This window comes from Manacus vitellinus, unplaced genomic scaffold (genome assembly GCF_001715985.3).
Source record: "Manacus vitellinus isolate BGI_N305 unplaced genomic scaffold, ASM171598v3 scaffold_60_pilon, whole genome shotgun sequence".
In the NCBI taxonomy this organism is placed as follows: Eukaryota; Metazoa; Chordata; class Aves; order Passeriformes; family Pipridae; genus Manacus; species Manacus vitellinus.
The window spans coordinates 242,236-258,435 of NW_021940687.1; the positions used below are offsets into that span (position 1 = coordinate 242,236).

At 43.3% G+C, this 16,200-nt stretch overlaps 1 protein-coding gene across 1 annotated transcript in view; it reads left to right on the forward strand.

Moving 5' to 3' along the window:
- The first annotated feature begins 4,102 nt into the window (after positions 1-4,102).
- The window catches only part of LOC103763444 (glypican-5), a 360,042-nt gene continuing 347,944 nt past the window's right edge, over positions 4,103-16,200 (forward strand). Inside the window, 3 exon segments of the mRNA XM_018083108.2 lie at positions 4,103-4,159; positions 4,161-4,227; positions 4,230-4,259. Of these exon segments, the coding sequence (XP_017938597.2) occupies positions 4,103-4,159; positions 4,161-4,227; positions 4,230-4,259 (154 nt within the window).

The following is a 16,200-nucleotide window of genomic DNA, read 5'->3' on the forward strand; positions in this document are numbered from 1 at the left end:
TAACTAGTGGCTGTCCTGACTTGCTGTATTGTCATATCAATTGTATTTCTTTCACAGATTTTCGGCTGGTTGGTGGCCTAATGATGTTTTTAAAAATGAGTTTTATGGTAGAGTTAACAGCTGTGCTTTTTAGGCATGATTTTTTTTTTTCTTTCAGAAAAAATATGACAGGCACTTGTAAACTGTACATTTGGTAAAGTGAAAAATATCCATGAAACAATGAGCCAGCAGAGGAATACTGCATTCTGATCACCAAAAAGGTCTGCACATATTTTTTCCATGTGGAGTACATGTAATGCAGGAAACAGTTCATGATATGGCAGAATGCTCGTTCTCCTTCTGCTCAGTACTTGGAGTGTATGAGAAGAGAACAAAAAGGAATCTCTAAACAAAAAAGAGAATTATAGGTTTCTACTAGTAATTTTTATTTTAGTTTCCTAGTGCTCATCACTTAACATGATGAGGAAATTGAGTAAAATTACCAGAAATTATTTTCAAGCAGTGCTTTTTAGTCTCGGCATATTTATGAATATTTCATGCATGATTTTTTTTACTATTTAAGATCTATATTTAAAATTTCATACTCAGCTTTAAAGTTTGCTCTGACTTGAAATATAGTAGTCTTTAGAAAATAGGTTTAACTTTCTTAAAAGAAGAAAAAACCGAAAATTATAAAAACCTGAAAAAAGAAACTTGTCTTAATTACAGAGAGAGGATTTTGCATTTCTTTTGAAGCTGATTAAGTTGTTTTTTAAATGAAAACCAGCATGTGTTTTGGGCTCATTCCAGTGACTTAGTGGACAGAAGTAAAATTAAGGAACCTGTTTGAGTTCCTCAGGTGCTTCAGTAAAACGTGAACCTTAGAAAATCAGACCTCTAAAGATAAAATAAGGTTTTAAAGACTAGATTACTGGCTTTCCTGGCCTGGCTGAGACATACACAGCCCATTACGTCTCACTGGTGGAAAATCCAGCGTTGGAGATGAGCTTATCTTAAACATAAGGGAATTAGTCCAGCTTCCATTTAAATCACTGGCAAAGCTCTGGCTATATTCAACAAGGGAATGGCTGAGGTATCAGGAACACAAAACCCTGTTTCTAGGCCTGATCCTAGTTTTTCTTATATGCCCAAAGCTCATGCTGAGTATTGTGGTCACTTTAGCAGGATTAAGACCGAGCAGATTGTTTGAGCAGATTTATATTGCTATACATTGTAAGAAGTACTGATACAGTTCTCAGTGATGTACAATTAATAAATACGCATGTTATAATACAAGACACCTGTTGACAAAGTGAGATTGTTCCAATCAAATTGCTCAAGTGTGATAGAATGTCACGTACAATAATTAGCTGAATAGCTCTTCTGTTATCTGCAGCCCTCTTCCAGCAGAGCACTTGGGCATGTGTTTGCCATGAAGCACCTGACTACCTCCATAAAGTCAGTCTGACTGCCCTGCTGTATGTGGAGCATGTGTTTTGGAGAAATAAGGCCTAAATTAATTGGAGTCCACTCTATTATGCCTGTGGTGTGTGTTCTCAGTCCTTTGGGAAGTCAGTCACGTCCAAATGTGACACTTTGGTTTCATCATCACTTCATAGGGAGAAACACCTGCAGTGCCTGTCACTTTACACTGGGTGGGTTTCAGTAGCAATCTTGCACACTCATGGGTGCCAGAAGGTTATATTTGTCACCAAAGCAGTGCCAGGAGAGAGGTGTGATGGTTCAGTGTCAGCCCAGAGATGCAGGGAGGCCAGTGGTTACCTGTGGGTTGTGAGTGTGCATGTGAACACCTGGGGCTGCTGATGGTGGTAATGACTATCTCCTTGCTATGGATGTAATCAGTGACAAAAACATACACCTGAACAGTGTGTGGAAGGTCAACATTTTTTTGCAGAAGGGAAAAAAATTAAACTCCAGCCCAAAAAAATGTAACGTGTCACCTTTATTTAATGCTTCTATAGTTATCACAAAACAACAAGAAATATAAATATTATGTATTGAAGTAACCAGTATTAAATGTATGGGTGTTACAATTCACTGACATGGTTTTTACTGAATTTGGGCATGTGGATAACTCAGGTTCCTTGGCTGGATTTTGAGGAGAGGAGGGGAGCTGAAGATGGTAACATAATGGACTGTCCTCTACTAATGATCTGAGGACCAATTAAAAAGTAAAATAATTGTCACATGACTTAAAAAGCCAGGTGAGGAAAAGAACACCCATCATGTAAAGATGAGGCATTAAAATAAATCATGCTAGAAAATAATTAGCCATTTGAGATTTGAACTTGCCACCCACTGAAAACAATGGCAAGAATCCCACTGAATTAAATGCCTCGAGCCCTTGCACGGGACTCATTTGATGATATTAATAGAATAACCTATACGCCAAATAATGCTGTTATTTTTCAAGTAAATTATTCATCAGATCAATCACCCTGCCATTTCTTTTTTGGCAGAGCTCCCACTGAAGTCAATCGGAGGATTGTCTGAATTAAAGTCTTTTAGGACTGGGCCCAAGGTTATGCAAAATGCTACTGGGGGCAACTTATTTATCTTCCTTGTGTACATAAACCCACATGCTGGACAATAGTTTGTCAGCCAGGGTACTGTGCCTTATGATGCTAATTGTTCTTTCACCGATGCTGATTATTCACACATCTCTCTTTAATCTACCTGTTGCCCCCTCGATTTGATCCTGTATACGTGTGTATGTAACTTAAAGCTTGGTGGCTGTATAACCCATATTAAGCTGACAGCAAAGTTAACCTGTATTGATGTCCATGGCCATCAGCCCTTTGGGTGTGCTGTCTTGTCCTGTGGTGTCCTGGGCTGGTTTGTTCTTCCAGTTTGGGTTTTTTTAGTCTACAAGTTAAATGTTCTGAATCAAATTGCTTCTTCTTCAAAAAACTGAGAGTTATCTCTTATTGTCTTGATAAAATACAAACAAATCGTTTAAAGGATTTGCACTTCCAGCTATTAAAATACAACTTGGGCAACTTCAGCACTGAGCTCAGCCTCTCATTACTACCTATGGGAATGTATAATGGTTAAATTAGCTGCAGGTGGGCTCCCCCGTTGTTCCAGAAGCACATTAGAAGCATCTTGAAGGTTGCAAGTAACCTTAAAGAAATCGCACATAATGGCTTCAAACAATAGTCATTCTTGTAGCTCCTAACGTGCTCCATATGCCTGAAAGGTACTGTGCAAATGAGGCTCTTTGTGGGAGACCGCTTGGGTTTGGCTTCTCTGGAGTGTTTGTGTGAAATGGAAGATATTCATGGGCGTTGAGGGTAGTTCTGTTCTCAAACATGTGGTAGAGCAGCTGATACCGAAGCTTGCTTAGGGCGGTGAAAAGATCGCAGACCAGCTCTCTGATGGTGACAGTGGCTGCTCTCAAGGTGGTGTCATCCCCAGGAGGGGGCTATGTCCCCCAGACCATATAGGATAGATCTGCCCCTGGCTTTTGTCCAAATGAACAATTTATATCCGCAGATGGTATAGAGAGATATGCATCCTGGTGTAAAGTCTTTGCTGGGACTGCTGGCTGGAGTTAACACTTGTCTAGAGAAGACCCTTCCATGTCATCTGCTAGGAATTTCGGAATGGAAGCAAACCGTGCACCCTGCAGCGCTCAGGAGGTTTATACCTACTGCTCTGACTGCTTCTGTACCTGTTGTTACCAACGACCACAGGCTGCGAGCGCGCCTCTCCCTTGGTGCTGATCTTCCTTCTTTCGGGACTCTTTCCACTGACCTCGGTTCGCTCCCTTGGTCTGCGTGGCCCGCAGGGACCGCACCGCTGCTCTTGGAGAACTTCCGTGTCGGTTGTCCCGCGGGGCCGGGCAGCAGCTTCCCCCGAGGCGTGTCACGGGAGCTGTGCCAGGGCTCTCTCCCCTCTCTCCCTCCTCTCCAGCCGCGATCGGGGGGCGGTGGCGCCCCTCGGACCCTGCGGGGAGGGGAGGGGAGGGGAGCGGGAGGGGAGGAGAGGGCGGGCGGCGGCGCCGCTCCCGCCGAGGAGGAGCGCGGGCGGCGGGCAGGGCAGCGCGCCGCCGCCGGGACCGGCCGGGACCCGGCCCGCGGCCGTGTTGCCGGGCTGCGAGATGGCCGCCGGCGCCGTCCTAGGGCTGTGGCTGCTGCGGCGGCGGGGCTGTGCGGCGGGCGGCCGGCGGGCAGGTCCCCAGCTGCCACGAAGTGCGGACGGCGTTCCAGCTGCGGCAGATCGGGCCCTCAAGCTGGTCCCCGACGTGCCCACGGCCGGTCAGTACCGACACACCTGCGGGGGGCTGCTCCGCGAGCGGAGGGGATGCGGGGGGCTCGGGGCTCTGCCGCTGCCAGCGGCCGGTGCGCCCCCGGTGCCTCCATCCAGCCCGGCTTTGCTGCCGGCGCGGGGAGCGGAGCGCGTTTGGAACGTTGCTTGCTAAAACAACTAAAAGATTTTGTAGGAAGAGCAGACCGGGATGACTCCTGCCGTTTTACACTGTGGAGGTGCTGCTTGTCGGTCTCCACCGTAAGCGCGGTCTGTCTTACCCGCGTGTTTCAGACCTGTGCGGTCCCTTTGCTGAGTACCTGCCGCAGAGGATTCTTCGCGGGAAGGATCTCTGTCGTGGAACGCAAATCGGTAGCCGAGTCTTTAGGGAAGGCTTGTTTTACTGCTCAGATGTGGGGTCCTCGAGCGGGTGGTGAATACTCTCTAAATTCTAATTTGGAAGAGTTATCCTGCAGATGAATTCGGGAGCGCTGTCATAAAGAGAGGCAGGAGTGACACCTTGGAAGGACACAGCCAAAAGAACTTTGGTTTTGCTTAGTTAAGCCGCAAGTCTGCAGCACTTTGGAAAGTTGATGAGCGGAGCGGTGTTCCCTTTTGCCTTTTCACAGCTCCTGAACAAAGCCTGGCAGCACTGAAAGGGGAAAGTAACACACAGATAATAAGAACAGAGTATTTTTTTTTGCATACTCTACAACTACTCTGTAAAATTCATGGCAAGGGGATAAATTGCTTTATAGTATAAAAACGTGATTAAATTCGTGAATGACAATATCTGTCTAGATAATGGAGTTGCATCGCTCACTTTTACGTGTTTTCCAACCTAAACGATTCTCAGTGAGTCTGTTTGAAGAAAATGTTTACAGGAATCGGAATAAGAAAGCAGAAACTATCAATCTCATGACACAGTCTCTAGCTGCCTTATGCCAACAGATGTGTGACAGTATAAGTTTCAGTTTGGGTTGTTGCCTTTTTTTTTTTTTTTTCTTTTTGGTGTGTGTGTGTTTGTTTGTTTGAGCAGTTCAATTCAAAGCCTGCAGAGTTTGTTGAAAAGACTTCTTATCTTAGATGAGTTTTGGATATGTTTTCTGGCATGGGTTTCTGTCCTGGAGATTAAATTTGATAGGCCATTGGGCTGATCTCTTAGGGCTGTGAATGACTGCATAGTGCTGGTGATCTTCACTTTGCATGAAGTAGCTGAGATGACACATAGGTGTAGAGTTATCCTTGGGTAAGGAATCATTTGTCATTTTGTGGCAAGAAGAGATCTGCAGGAATGGCATTTTGAAACTCGGTGCTACTGTTCTGTGCTGATAGAGGCATGAGGTCACGTTTGTCTTGGAGAGCTAAAAAAGAGGAAAAATGAGGCTTTTCATCCATTTCGATGAAAGCTTAACCCTCTCTCCTGAGCTCTTTCTGGAAAAAGTTCCTCAAACTTTAAATTGATTCTTTTACATTTTCTGTGAAACTCTGCTGCTATAGATGAAACTTTGAGAAAATTCTGCATTTGCAGAAGGTCAAGGTGTAGATGCAGTGATACTTCAGAGAATCCTGGAATGATTTGGGATGGAAGGGACCTCGGAGATCACCTAGTTCTAACTCCCTTGCTGTGGAGGGTTCTTTCATTGTTTTCTTGTGTCGTATTGAACTTTCCTGTTGAATAACAAGCTCTTTGAAAATAATCTGCATGAGAGAGGGTAATGTGCTTTTAAATTTTAGCTCATAAAGGTTTCTTTTGAAGAGGAGTGGAGCAGAGCTGCAGAAAAGTGGTGCATATTGATCTTCCCTGTTTCTTGAGTATTACTCAGCTCCACCAAAGCTTTTGTGCTTTAATGATGATAGCTTGCCAGGCAGTTATGTGTCCTGTGCTCTCTTTTAACGAGATACTGAAGTGTTTTCCAGTGTTTTCATCTGGAAGCTATTACTAGTGAATATATCTTAATACAACCTACCCTTCACACGTTTCTCTCTCACACTGAGGCTCGTTTTATTATGAATTTTAGCAATACACAAATGTTGAAGTGTGTCCACTGAAGACCTCAAATGTCAGTTAAAGCAGAAGAGGGAAAGAGTGATGGGCAGGTGGGGGTGACACTGGAGAGCAGCATGTTCCCACTCAGGCCAGACCTTCAGTGCACTGGGGTGCTCCTCAGTCCTCAGTGCCTGCATGTTGGTTTTGAATTATTTTCTCTAAAGAGTGAAACTTTTGCAGTCCTGATTTTTTATGAGATATTTTCAATCACAGGAGCGTTGAAAACCCTTGACTAATCTCAAGGTACTATTTACAGGCTAATACAACAAATCTGACAGAGGTTTAAGTCTTAATGATTACTGAGTTCTTATAACCTTTGGGAGAACTGGCGGCTCAGTTGAGGAGAGAGGCCCAACTCAGTGCTGGGAGAGGGATCAGCATACAGACTGTCAGGTGTATGTTTTCTCTCGTCTCTTATGGGTGGTGCCCATTTCATCTGTAATAAAATTAACTCTAGATACTTGGGAGAGTTTGTAGCCTATACCCTCTTGTGGTGTATTAGTTGTGGTCGCGGTGCTGAAGATGCATGCTGATGGATCTAGGATATGATAATGGATCCTGGATACAAGCCTTATGGGGACTGGTGGACTGGAAGCTGCTTCCCTGTGTTCGCCTGGTCTGCAGCAGGTCTCTGGGATTGCTGAGTGGATGGGAGAGGGGTGTCAGCAGTATGTACAGTGAGATGTGGCTTTGGGCAGGAGCTCCCAGCCTCTTGTATAAAATGTAGTGGCAAGGGAAGGAAGAAGACTCCTGAGGAAAAAGCGCTTTTCTTTTTGAGGTGCAATGTGACTCTTGCAGCAACCTTTCTGGAAATTGTCACCACCTTAGAGGTGTCCAGGAGTCTTTTTTTAAATTTCTCTTCCACAGTTTCCCCCCAAAGACATGAGATTTTTGTGCTTTGGATTCTAGTCTGTTATTGAGGGCAGGGTTAAGGAAGAAGTGTTTGGACATGGGATGGATAAGAGGCCCAAGCAGGTATTTTTGAGCAGCAGATCTTCTTGGTCTGTCTCTAACACTTCCTCCTGTACTAGAGGAGTCAGTGCTCTTGTCTGGTACCCCACTTTTCTGGAACAACAGGAATGCTTCAAGGGTAATTTGCTGCAAGTAATAACAGACAGGTTGGTCAGGTAAGGCTACTACTGCCTTGGCTGTGATCCACAGGAAAGGATTTTTTTGTGTCTTCCCCCAGACTGGAAAATGAGGTAATGTGTTTCTGGACTTGTACTTTGATTATCACAGACTGAGCCGGGATGTTTTTGTAGGAGCTCCTTGGTTAGCAGTTTGATGAGAGAGAATTCTATGCTGTCTCCAAGGGTGAACGGCTGTGTTAATCCTGCCAAGGGCCTAAGCCTTTGGTTCCAGGGAGTCTGGATACCTCAGACTTGATGTGTGCTGCTACGTGTGGTATCGCTCCCAGACACGGGGCCGCCTCAGCGATGCCCTGTGAGCCCTGGGTTGTGTTACAGCATTCCCTGCACGCTGGCATGGGCTCCCTGTGAAGTTCCGGTTATTCAGAGGCTGCTCTGTGGCATGGAGCACGGTGGTGCCTGCCTGGCACTGCTTTCCAAGTTCTCAGGAGGAAAACTGAATGAACCCAACTGGAGTCTGTGACTTGTCTGCATTCAGGCAGTGAATTGGAGCAGAACCAGAATAAAAGTCCTCTTGTGATTCCTTTGGTAACCGTGTGACCACGAGAACATCCTACCCATTTATATATGCTCAGTTCTCTCTCTGACTGATTGACTAGTGTATGAGCATGCAAAAAAACCCAAGTCTGTAAATGTATGATAAGAGAGAAGAATTGGGCTGATTTCTGGGAAGCAGAGAAAATATTTGTCACTTGCGAAAGAATTCTAGGAACTCTTTACCTTCTAAATAATCATCTTGTGGAGAACTACCAAAGGGATGATTAGCTTTATCTTGCTGCTCTGCTGCTTTACAAAGAGCACAGATTCCCAGGTTGTGTGCAGGGATGCACTTCTGAAGGGGAGATTTTGTCCTGTTAAAAGCTGCTTTATTATCCTCTGTCATCCTGCACCTTAAATCAGCAGGAGTGTTCATTACCACATGTGTGTGCTGAACATCCCGTGGCAGAGCTGGACATGCATTAACAATTTATACATTAAAACTGTTTTACTTTCTGCGTAGTGACAGGAAAGTCCAAGATTCCTACCAGAAGCTCCTTGATGCATGTGGTACATGTGTTAGACTGGATCTCATTTCATCTCAGCCTGTGGCAAAGCTCCCCATCTATGTTGAGAAAGGAGCATGCCACACGTTATTTTGTTGTTTTTCTCTTAACACTCAGCTTTTTATTTCTATCTTGTTGATGAGAACTCTGTAGGTCCCCTGCTAAAGGTGCGGTAATGAAACGCATTTTGCTCCCAGCAGCATTCTGTCAAAAGCCACTGCTGAGTCTGGTGTGCGCCAGATGTGACATGTACTGGCTTTATTGGCTCTGGGAGGTCTTTGCCCCATCAGAGTGAGATGCTAAAATCCTGTTGTGTGAACTGCAGTTCATACTTGTGTGTCCTGTTCACCTACCGTATGTGGCTGTGTGGGACTACCTTCAGTAGGGTGGATGAAAGGTGCATCTGGGAGCAAAGATTGCTGGGTGAGCACAGGTGTGTTAATGCTTAGAAACTGCGTAGGGTGCTTAAGATTTTTAAAAAAGGCACAAAAAATAATCTTGTTTCTATGAGGTTTCTGTTTCTTTTAGGCAATCTTGAGTGTAATACAAGTTTGAAATGTCCTTGGCGTTACTTAGTATTTATTTATTTATGAACACACAGGCTTCTTGTTGGTTTACAGCACAGACTACCTGTTGGAGGGATGGACTGGTCCAGTGTAAGATGGATTCTATTCCCATCTTTGTCACTCTCTGCATAGCCAAGGCCAGTTGTGCCTCAGTTTCCCTGTCTACAGGCTGTATCATGGTGTGTTAGTGTGAGCTCTTTCATTGCTGAAAAGCTGCTATTAAAGGGTCGTAGACTGCAGCCAGAAAAAACATCAGTGAGTCCCATCTTATTTCTTCAGGCTGACTTTCACTTAATTCTTTATGTGAGGAAAAAGGCTAGAAGTCACCTTGGTTTCTGAACCTGAAAGCTGTCCTTCCTTCACTTCTCTCATCCAACCTCTGAGCAGTCAGGGGTGTGTATTCTGTACTTGCTGTGATAGGTGTTCTGAGTAGAAGAAAAGCTATGCTTTTGCAGCCTGCAACCTCTGGAGAAAGGTTCCTTGCTTCATTAATCTTTTCAGGATTTTTTAGCGTTCTTCAGGCTCAGACAGAAGTGTTAACCTAAGGCTGGTGATGGCTGTGGATGCAGGCAAGACTTCTGCCAGCAGTGATATCTTTTTTTTCCCTTCTTTTGCTGTGTCTTAAATTTCTGTTTGACGCAGGACTAGCTGCCCACTCGGTAATGCCTCCTGGGAGTCATCTATAGGCAAAAAAATCTGTTTAAACTTATTTAGTGCCTCATAAAGATGGAATTGCTGTTCCACTTCCAGGTGGAAACCTGCAGTTTTCATATCTATGAGCCCCAAAAAGCATTGTCCTCGGTGACTTACATGAACATTTGGTCCAGGTGAGAAGATGACTGGCTTAGTTACTCAGATCAGCCTTTCCTGTAAATGTCTTGGGAAGGAATCCAAGAGTCAGCAGAGAACCTGCTCTCCCCCAGCGCACAGTCTTGTTGTCAAACTGAGTCACGGGAAAGAGCCAAGTATTCCTACAACTCGTATGGTCAACTTATTCTTTCAAAAATCTCTGCTGAAAAGACTGTATGGTGATTTTTTTTTTTTAATAGTTAGCTTGAGGCCTGGTGATTCTGGTGTTGAACTGGATCTCAGGATGGAGAACAAGCTTAGTCAGAAATGACCCATCCTTAAAATACTGGTGGCTCTCAAGAGCTGCCTCTATAGCATGTTATGTGCCACGGAAGTTTTGCTGTCGAATTGTTAATCAGAAATTAATATAAAAATAATGCCCCCCACCCCAGTATGTTGCAGGCATGATAATGGCTGTATAAATCAATAAAGTAAATACGTCAAAATAAGTAAAAGCTTTTGTAAGGATTAATCATGAAAATTGGCATAACCTGAGGATCTGTAAAAAGCAAAAATATGTGCAAAATGCACCCTGGGCAGTGAAAGGGTTTTGCTTTTAAATGATATAAAACTAGAGCTAGAGTTCCAAGTATTGTAAAGTCTTTGTAATTGAATCTCTCTTCTATGAAAGCATAAAATGACATGATAAAAAGCCATATGTTTAATAATACTTCAAATACATACTCATCACTTAGGAGTTTAGAGCACAGCTACTGCTTTTAGGGGAAAATAAGAATTTTGATGGATCAGAATCAATTTGCAAACAGCAGCCAGGCCTGCAACAACATTTATACTTAGTGTATCAATTGGTTGATTTGAATTAGGTATCAGTATTTGATATGATAAACTCATGCTGATATCTCTAATGTTTTGTCCACATTAAAGTAACTACTGAGTAACATCAGTGGATGAAATAAGGCACCTCACTAATATTTAATGATTTATATTAAAGATAAAATTGTATGGGGAGGCAAGCCTTTTTCTGCATTCTACAGAGAAGATGTAATATTTTAAGGCAGTATATTATTTGATGGAAAAACATAAAATACTTGTATCTTCTTCAGATTGGATCCACAGAATTAACCTGAGCCTCAAGCTAAGAACTGGGTCCACAGGATTACGTAGCACAGACTTAGGAGAAGAAGGTTTTTCCCTCTTTCTGTGTCCTTCATGACCCAGGGTGGTCTGTAGATCCAAAGTGTGCTGGTCTGGAAAGGGAACTGACCTGTGTTGTGTGTGGAGCAAAGGTAGTAGGACTGTGTGCCGAGCTGTTCCGTCCATTAGAAAGGTAACAGGTGTCCAGAATACTTTTTTATGGCTGTGTTTTGTCCCTTACAAGAGCTAAATATTTTTTGTAGCAATGCTGACACGTGCACTGAGCCCTTTGTGTCTGAACTGCTTTATCAAGGCTGGTCCTTAGGACCACCCTCTATAGAAGAATGTAATGACAATATTTATCTCCCTATTTTAGGATGTCAGATGAAAGTCAAGCAAGTGAGAAGACTTTGCCAATTCCATAGTGAGTCCTGTAGTTTAGTGGCATCTGATGGCGGGTAAAGCAGTGCAGCTCAGCAGGGTGACACCCAAAGGACCCCCGTGGATTGAAGGTGGTTTCACCTCTACAAGGTGCTGCAGCCATGCCAAAGGCTTGTCCTGGCAGCCTTGCCAGATGAATTGTATCGTGCTTGATACAAGCCTTGGGGCTCTGTGCCTCGTACAGCTATGAGGAGCTCAGCACTACTACACAAATGATTTATGATGGAGCAACCACCACCTTGCCTCGTATTATGGATACGCACTGTGCGTGTACTTCCATGAGAATAAATCTGTCCATTTTACTCTTTTCAGTCCATTTTACTCTTTTCAGTACATCAGTTTTAAAGGATGGTTATTAATTACCTTCCTAGTGTATTCATACATGCATGATTAATGTCTGAAGTTTTTACTTATGAAATTTCAAGGCACTAGCTGGAAGAATACAGAAGGAATTTAAGACAATGGAAGAATTTTAAATATAACAGGCAATACTGTTAGATTTATTTTGTGGACTGAAAAATCTCAGGGAAGTATCATTGATATGTATCCTCAGGTTCTCTTTTGCATTTTGATAGCTAAAATATAGGAATAAAGAACAACTGTAGCCAGGCAATTGCACAGGAATTTCAGAGTTGTAGAGGATATAAAATTATTCCCCTAGAAGTTGTCTTTCTACTCTTTTCTTTTGGAATTTATTTTTTAGCCTACTTTATATGATTCTGTGCCATATTCTGCCTTTCTCTGTTCTTACTGAGTTTCTGTTAATACTGATGGCCAGCATATATATGCATTTGAAATATGTATATATAGATTTTTTGGTCTTCTGACAATTCTGCTTGCTTCCTGGGGTCATGGTCTTTCCCTTTGCAGAGTTCTTCCATCACATGGTTGTTGTGACAGCTATTCTGGAGGGATATCCTTCTCCAAGGAGCTTGTTTTCACAAAGAGCCCCTACTCTGCTATGCACTCCACTGTCACTGCCATGTCCTTTAAAAACAAATGGGAAACAAATTTCAGAGAGCTATGTTGGAACCTGAGGATATCAGATAGGTCAGGGTAGCTTTGTTTGGCAGCTGGTTAAATTGGGTAGTTGGGCACATCCCTAGATGTTAGTGGTTAAATGTATTCATTGTTCCAACAAGGCCCCTATTCATAAGGGGACTATTCTGTGCTCGTTATGCATGCATAATTCCCATTAATGCTACTGGGGGTTAAGGGTGGATAGTGAGGGGGGAAAACCAAGCTGATGTTTATACATCCATGTTTGCACTCAGAGAAGAGGTTTTGTAACACACCAGGAATTGATGGCGTTTTCACAGGTCCCTTAACTTTAAATCTCCACTTTAAGGAGAGAATGGGCATGAAAGGTGACATTTGCATAACTGCCTTGCACACCATACTTTGTCAATGATTAGAAATATTACTCCAGTGCTATTATTGGAGAAGCTTTTGAAAGTAATTAAGTGCTTGGAAATTCCAGGTTCTTATTTGAATATCAAAATAATGACTCCGAATCTTTAACTTATGGCAAAAAGTTTTTGCAAACCTTTGACTCACATTAATCGAGGTGACAAGATTTTGTGATTTATTGTACAATATGGGTGTTTTCCATAGAAAACCTTCAGATTAAGGTTTCTCACTCTTAGGTGCACATCAAAGTCATGTAAAAACCATAAGGAAGCTAAGCATTTCCTAAGAAAGCCTTTCAAGTTCCAGAAAATGCTTGAACTACTGAGGGTTTTGAAGTCTTCTAATCTCTGACATGGGTGACGTACTAGGCTAGCACTTTTTTGTTTTGTCACAAATCATCCATGCACATAGTGCAAAGGGACCCTGACAAAGTCATTTTACTTTTGAAAAGGACTGCTTTTTTCCCCTACTATTATGTCTCCCATTCACATCTACATGTTTGCTTCCACTTTGTTCAGGTCTAAGTAGTAGGGCATTTGCATAGTCTTCCCTTTGTTCTTGGTAAATATGGAGTAAAATGAGCAAGATCCGTGCTTTGAAATTAAGGCTGTACTCTTGAGAGATCTTAAGGGCCAAATCCTCACAAAAGGTACAGCAACTTAGTGCCAAAGGAGCTGCTGTCCAGGAACAGCTTGCCTTGGGTGTTTGTACTAGGAAATGTGAATAAAGGGAGAGTAATCTGTTGAAAACTGGATGTAATTAGGAAAAGTACACTGCTGAGAGCTGCTGAAAGATTAGAATAATAGAAAATAGTGCTGACATAGACCTGAAGTGATCATTTGGTCCAGTCTTGCTACTTGCAGACCAGAATAAACTGTGTTTAAATCAGGGATAGAAGATCACAGCCTTTTTAGGCTATTTGTTCCAGTGCTTAATTACCTTACTGCTTGGGTTTTTTCCTAATACAAAATTTAATTATTCCCTGCCAAAGTACAGGCCTTTTGCTTCTTATCCTGTTCTCAGGACATTCCTCTTTGCAGGAACACTGGTATGTGACAACTGCTCTGGTTTGTTCTGCTCTGAAACAGCGCTCTGTGCATTTGCACTAGGGACAGACAGAGCAATAAGCTTTTTGCGTGTGAGTCTAGCCTTGATTTGGGACATGCGCACCTGGAATGAACAATGTGAATTCCAGATGTGGCGACTCATTAAGCATCATGATTTGATTTGGTGTTTGAGCCCCAAGAATGTTTCATCCTCCTTTATAAGTTTCAGTATTGTGAAGAAGGAGCAAACTGTGTGGGGATATCAAATTCTTTGGACAGTAAAGCAAAATAACTAAGTTGCAGATTTGCCATGTAACGGTGGAGGGGAGTGTGCAGAAAAAGCAGTTTTCAAGTGACCAAACTTTCAACAGCAGTTGAGTTGCAAGGCTGCCAATGGGAAAACTGCAGTGTTGCAGCAAGGCAACGTGGAGATACGTGGAGACATGAGGTTTAGGTGGGGCATATGCTCCTAACTTAAGTATCCACCTTAGATTTTGCTGGCAGTAGTTCCCTGTCTTGCTGGTGTATAGGCCAGAAGATGGAAATTAGGCTACTGTAAACAGAGGAAGATGACTAAAGTTTTAAGTCTTGCAAACAGAAATGGGATGATTTTGAAAGCAAGCCTGAGGATCTCCAGTTATCCAGGTTAAGACTAGATCTGACCCTTAACCCTCTATTTTTCAGTGCTTCACTGTTTTGGGGTGTTCATTCTTGAGCGATGTTGCATTGTTACTGATATAGGAAATTGCTTTGTGGCTGAAGAAACAAGGCTCCAAGAGATCAGGGTTGTGTAAGGTTGTGTCTCCATGTGGATTTGGTCTTGCCTCCAGCATGCTGCAGATAGCTGTAATCCTGTGCTATGCTGCCAGCAGTGCAGCCATACCTAGTGTGATGCTGTGCCTCAATTCAGATAATTCTCTCCTGCTTCCAGGTCAGCACGTGCATCTTGCCACTCCAAAGCACTGTGTCTGTCTGCAGAATGCTGGGTGATTGTGCTCTACATGGCTTGTCCTGGGAGCCTCTCAGAGGATGAAATCATAGAATGGTTCTGGTTGGAAGGGACCTTGAAAGATCATCTGGTTCCAACCCCCTTCCATGGATAGGGATGCCACCCACTAGACCAGGTTGCTCCAAGCGCTGCCTAGCCTGGCCTTGAACACTTTCAGGGATGGGGCATTCACAGCTTCTCTGGGCAACCTGTGCCAGGGCCTCACCACCCTCACAGTAAAGAATTTATTCGTAGTGTCCAATCTTAACCTACTCTCTGTCAGTTTGAGGGCATTCCCCCTTGTCCTGTCATTCCAGGCCCTTGTAAATAGTTTGTCACCATCTTTCTTGCAGGCTCCCTTCAGGTACTGGAAGTCATCCAAAATCCTTATCTTCTCCAGGCTGAACAATCCCAATTCTCTCAGCCATTCCTCATAGCAAGAAGTGCTCCATCCCTATTAATCAGATATCAAACCCTTATGTCCTGTGTTCCCACCTCGTTGTTCTTCCATAAGGAAACACAAAAAAATGGGAACTGGAAAGCTGGAGTGATGATTTTAGAAGGAACAGGGGCTTACTAAGTAATACTTGGGGAACAGCACACAGGGTCTTATATGGTTGCCCTTTGACGGAGGTCAAAATATTCCCTCCTTGCAAATCACAAGAAGATGCGCTTTTTCAGAAGTGCAGGACAGTTATCTTCTCTTTTTACATGGGCAGTTAAAAGGAGAGGTGTAATGAGTCCGAGGGCAAGAAAACAAAGAATATGTAGAAAAGCCACTGCCTTCCCAAAACAGAGTAGGGCTTTTAACAAAAGAAATTGGAACCATTGCTCTCGGAGAAAGGCTTTCAAATTTCTGCTCAGAGAAGGCTTGGCTTTAGTCTCTTAATTTTAGTTAACTTTGGGAAAAATATATCTGTTACTATTCACAACAGCCCAAAGTTGTATTTGGCTAAAGCACTGCATTTTCAGTTTCAAGCTGCAGTAATCAAATTTACTCTTCCTAACCTGGTTTGCTCTGGGTATGTCAGGAAATACAAACATTCACCCTCCTCTAAAAGCAGATGTGGTTTGGCTGTACCTGGTTCTGATCTAAAGCTCACTGGGAGCTTCCCCGTTGCTGGTGACAGACTTGCTGTGCTCTGTGGCCTTCTCTGATAACAATAAACCCCAGCTGGGATGAAAAGTGGCTATGTCATTTGCTGGCAGGGCTGTTGGCTTAGGTTTGGAAAGTCTATTCTAGAGCTACTATCACAGGTGCCAAAACATTAGCTGAGCAGCAAGGACTGAATAGGGCTGGCTTGTGTCAGTTTGGC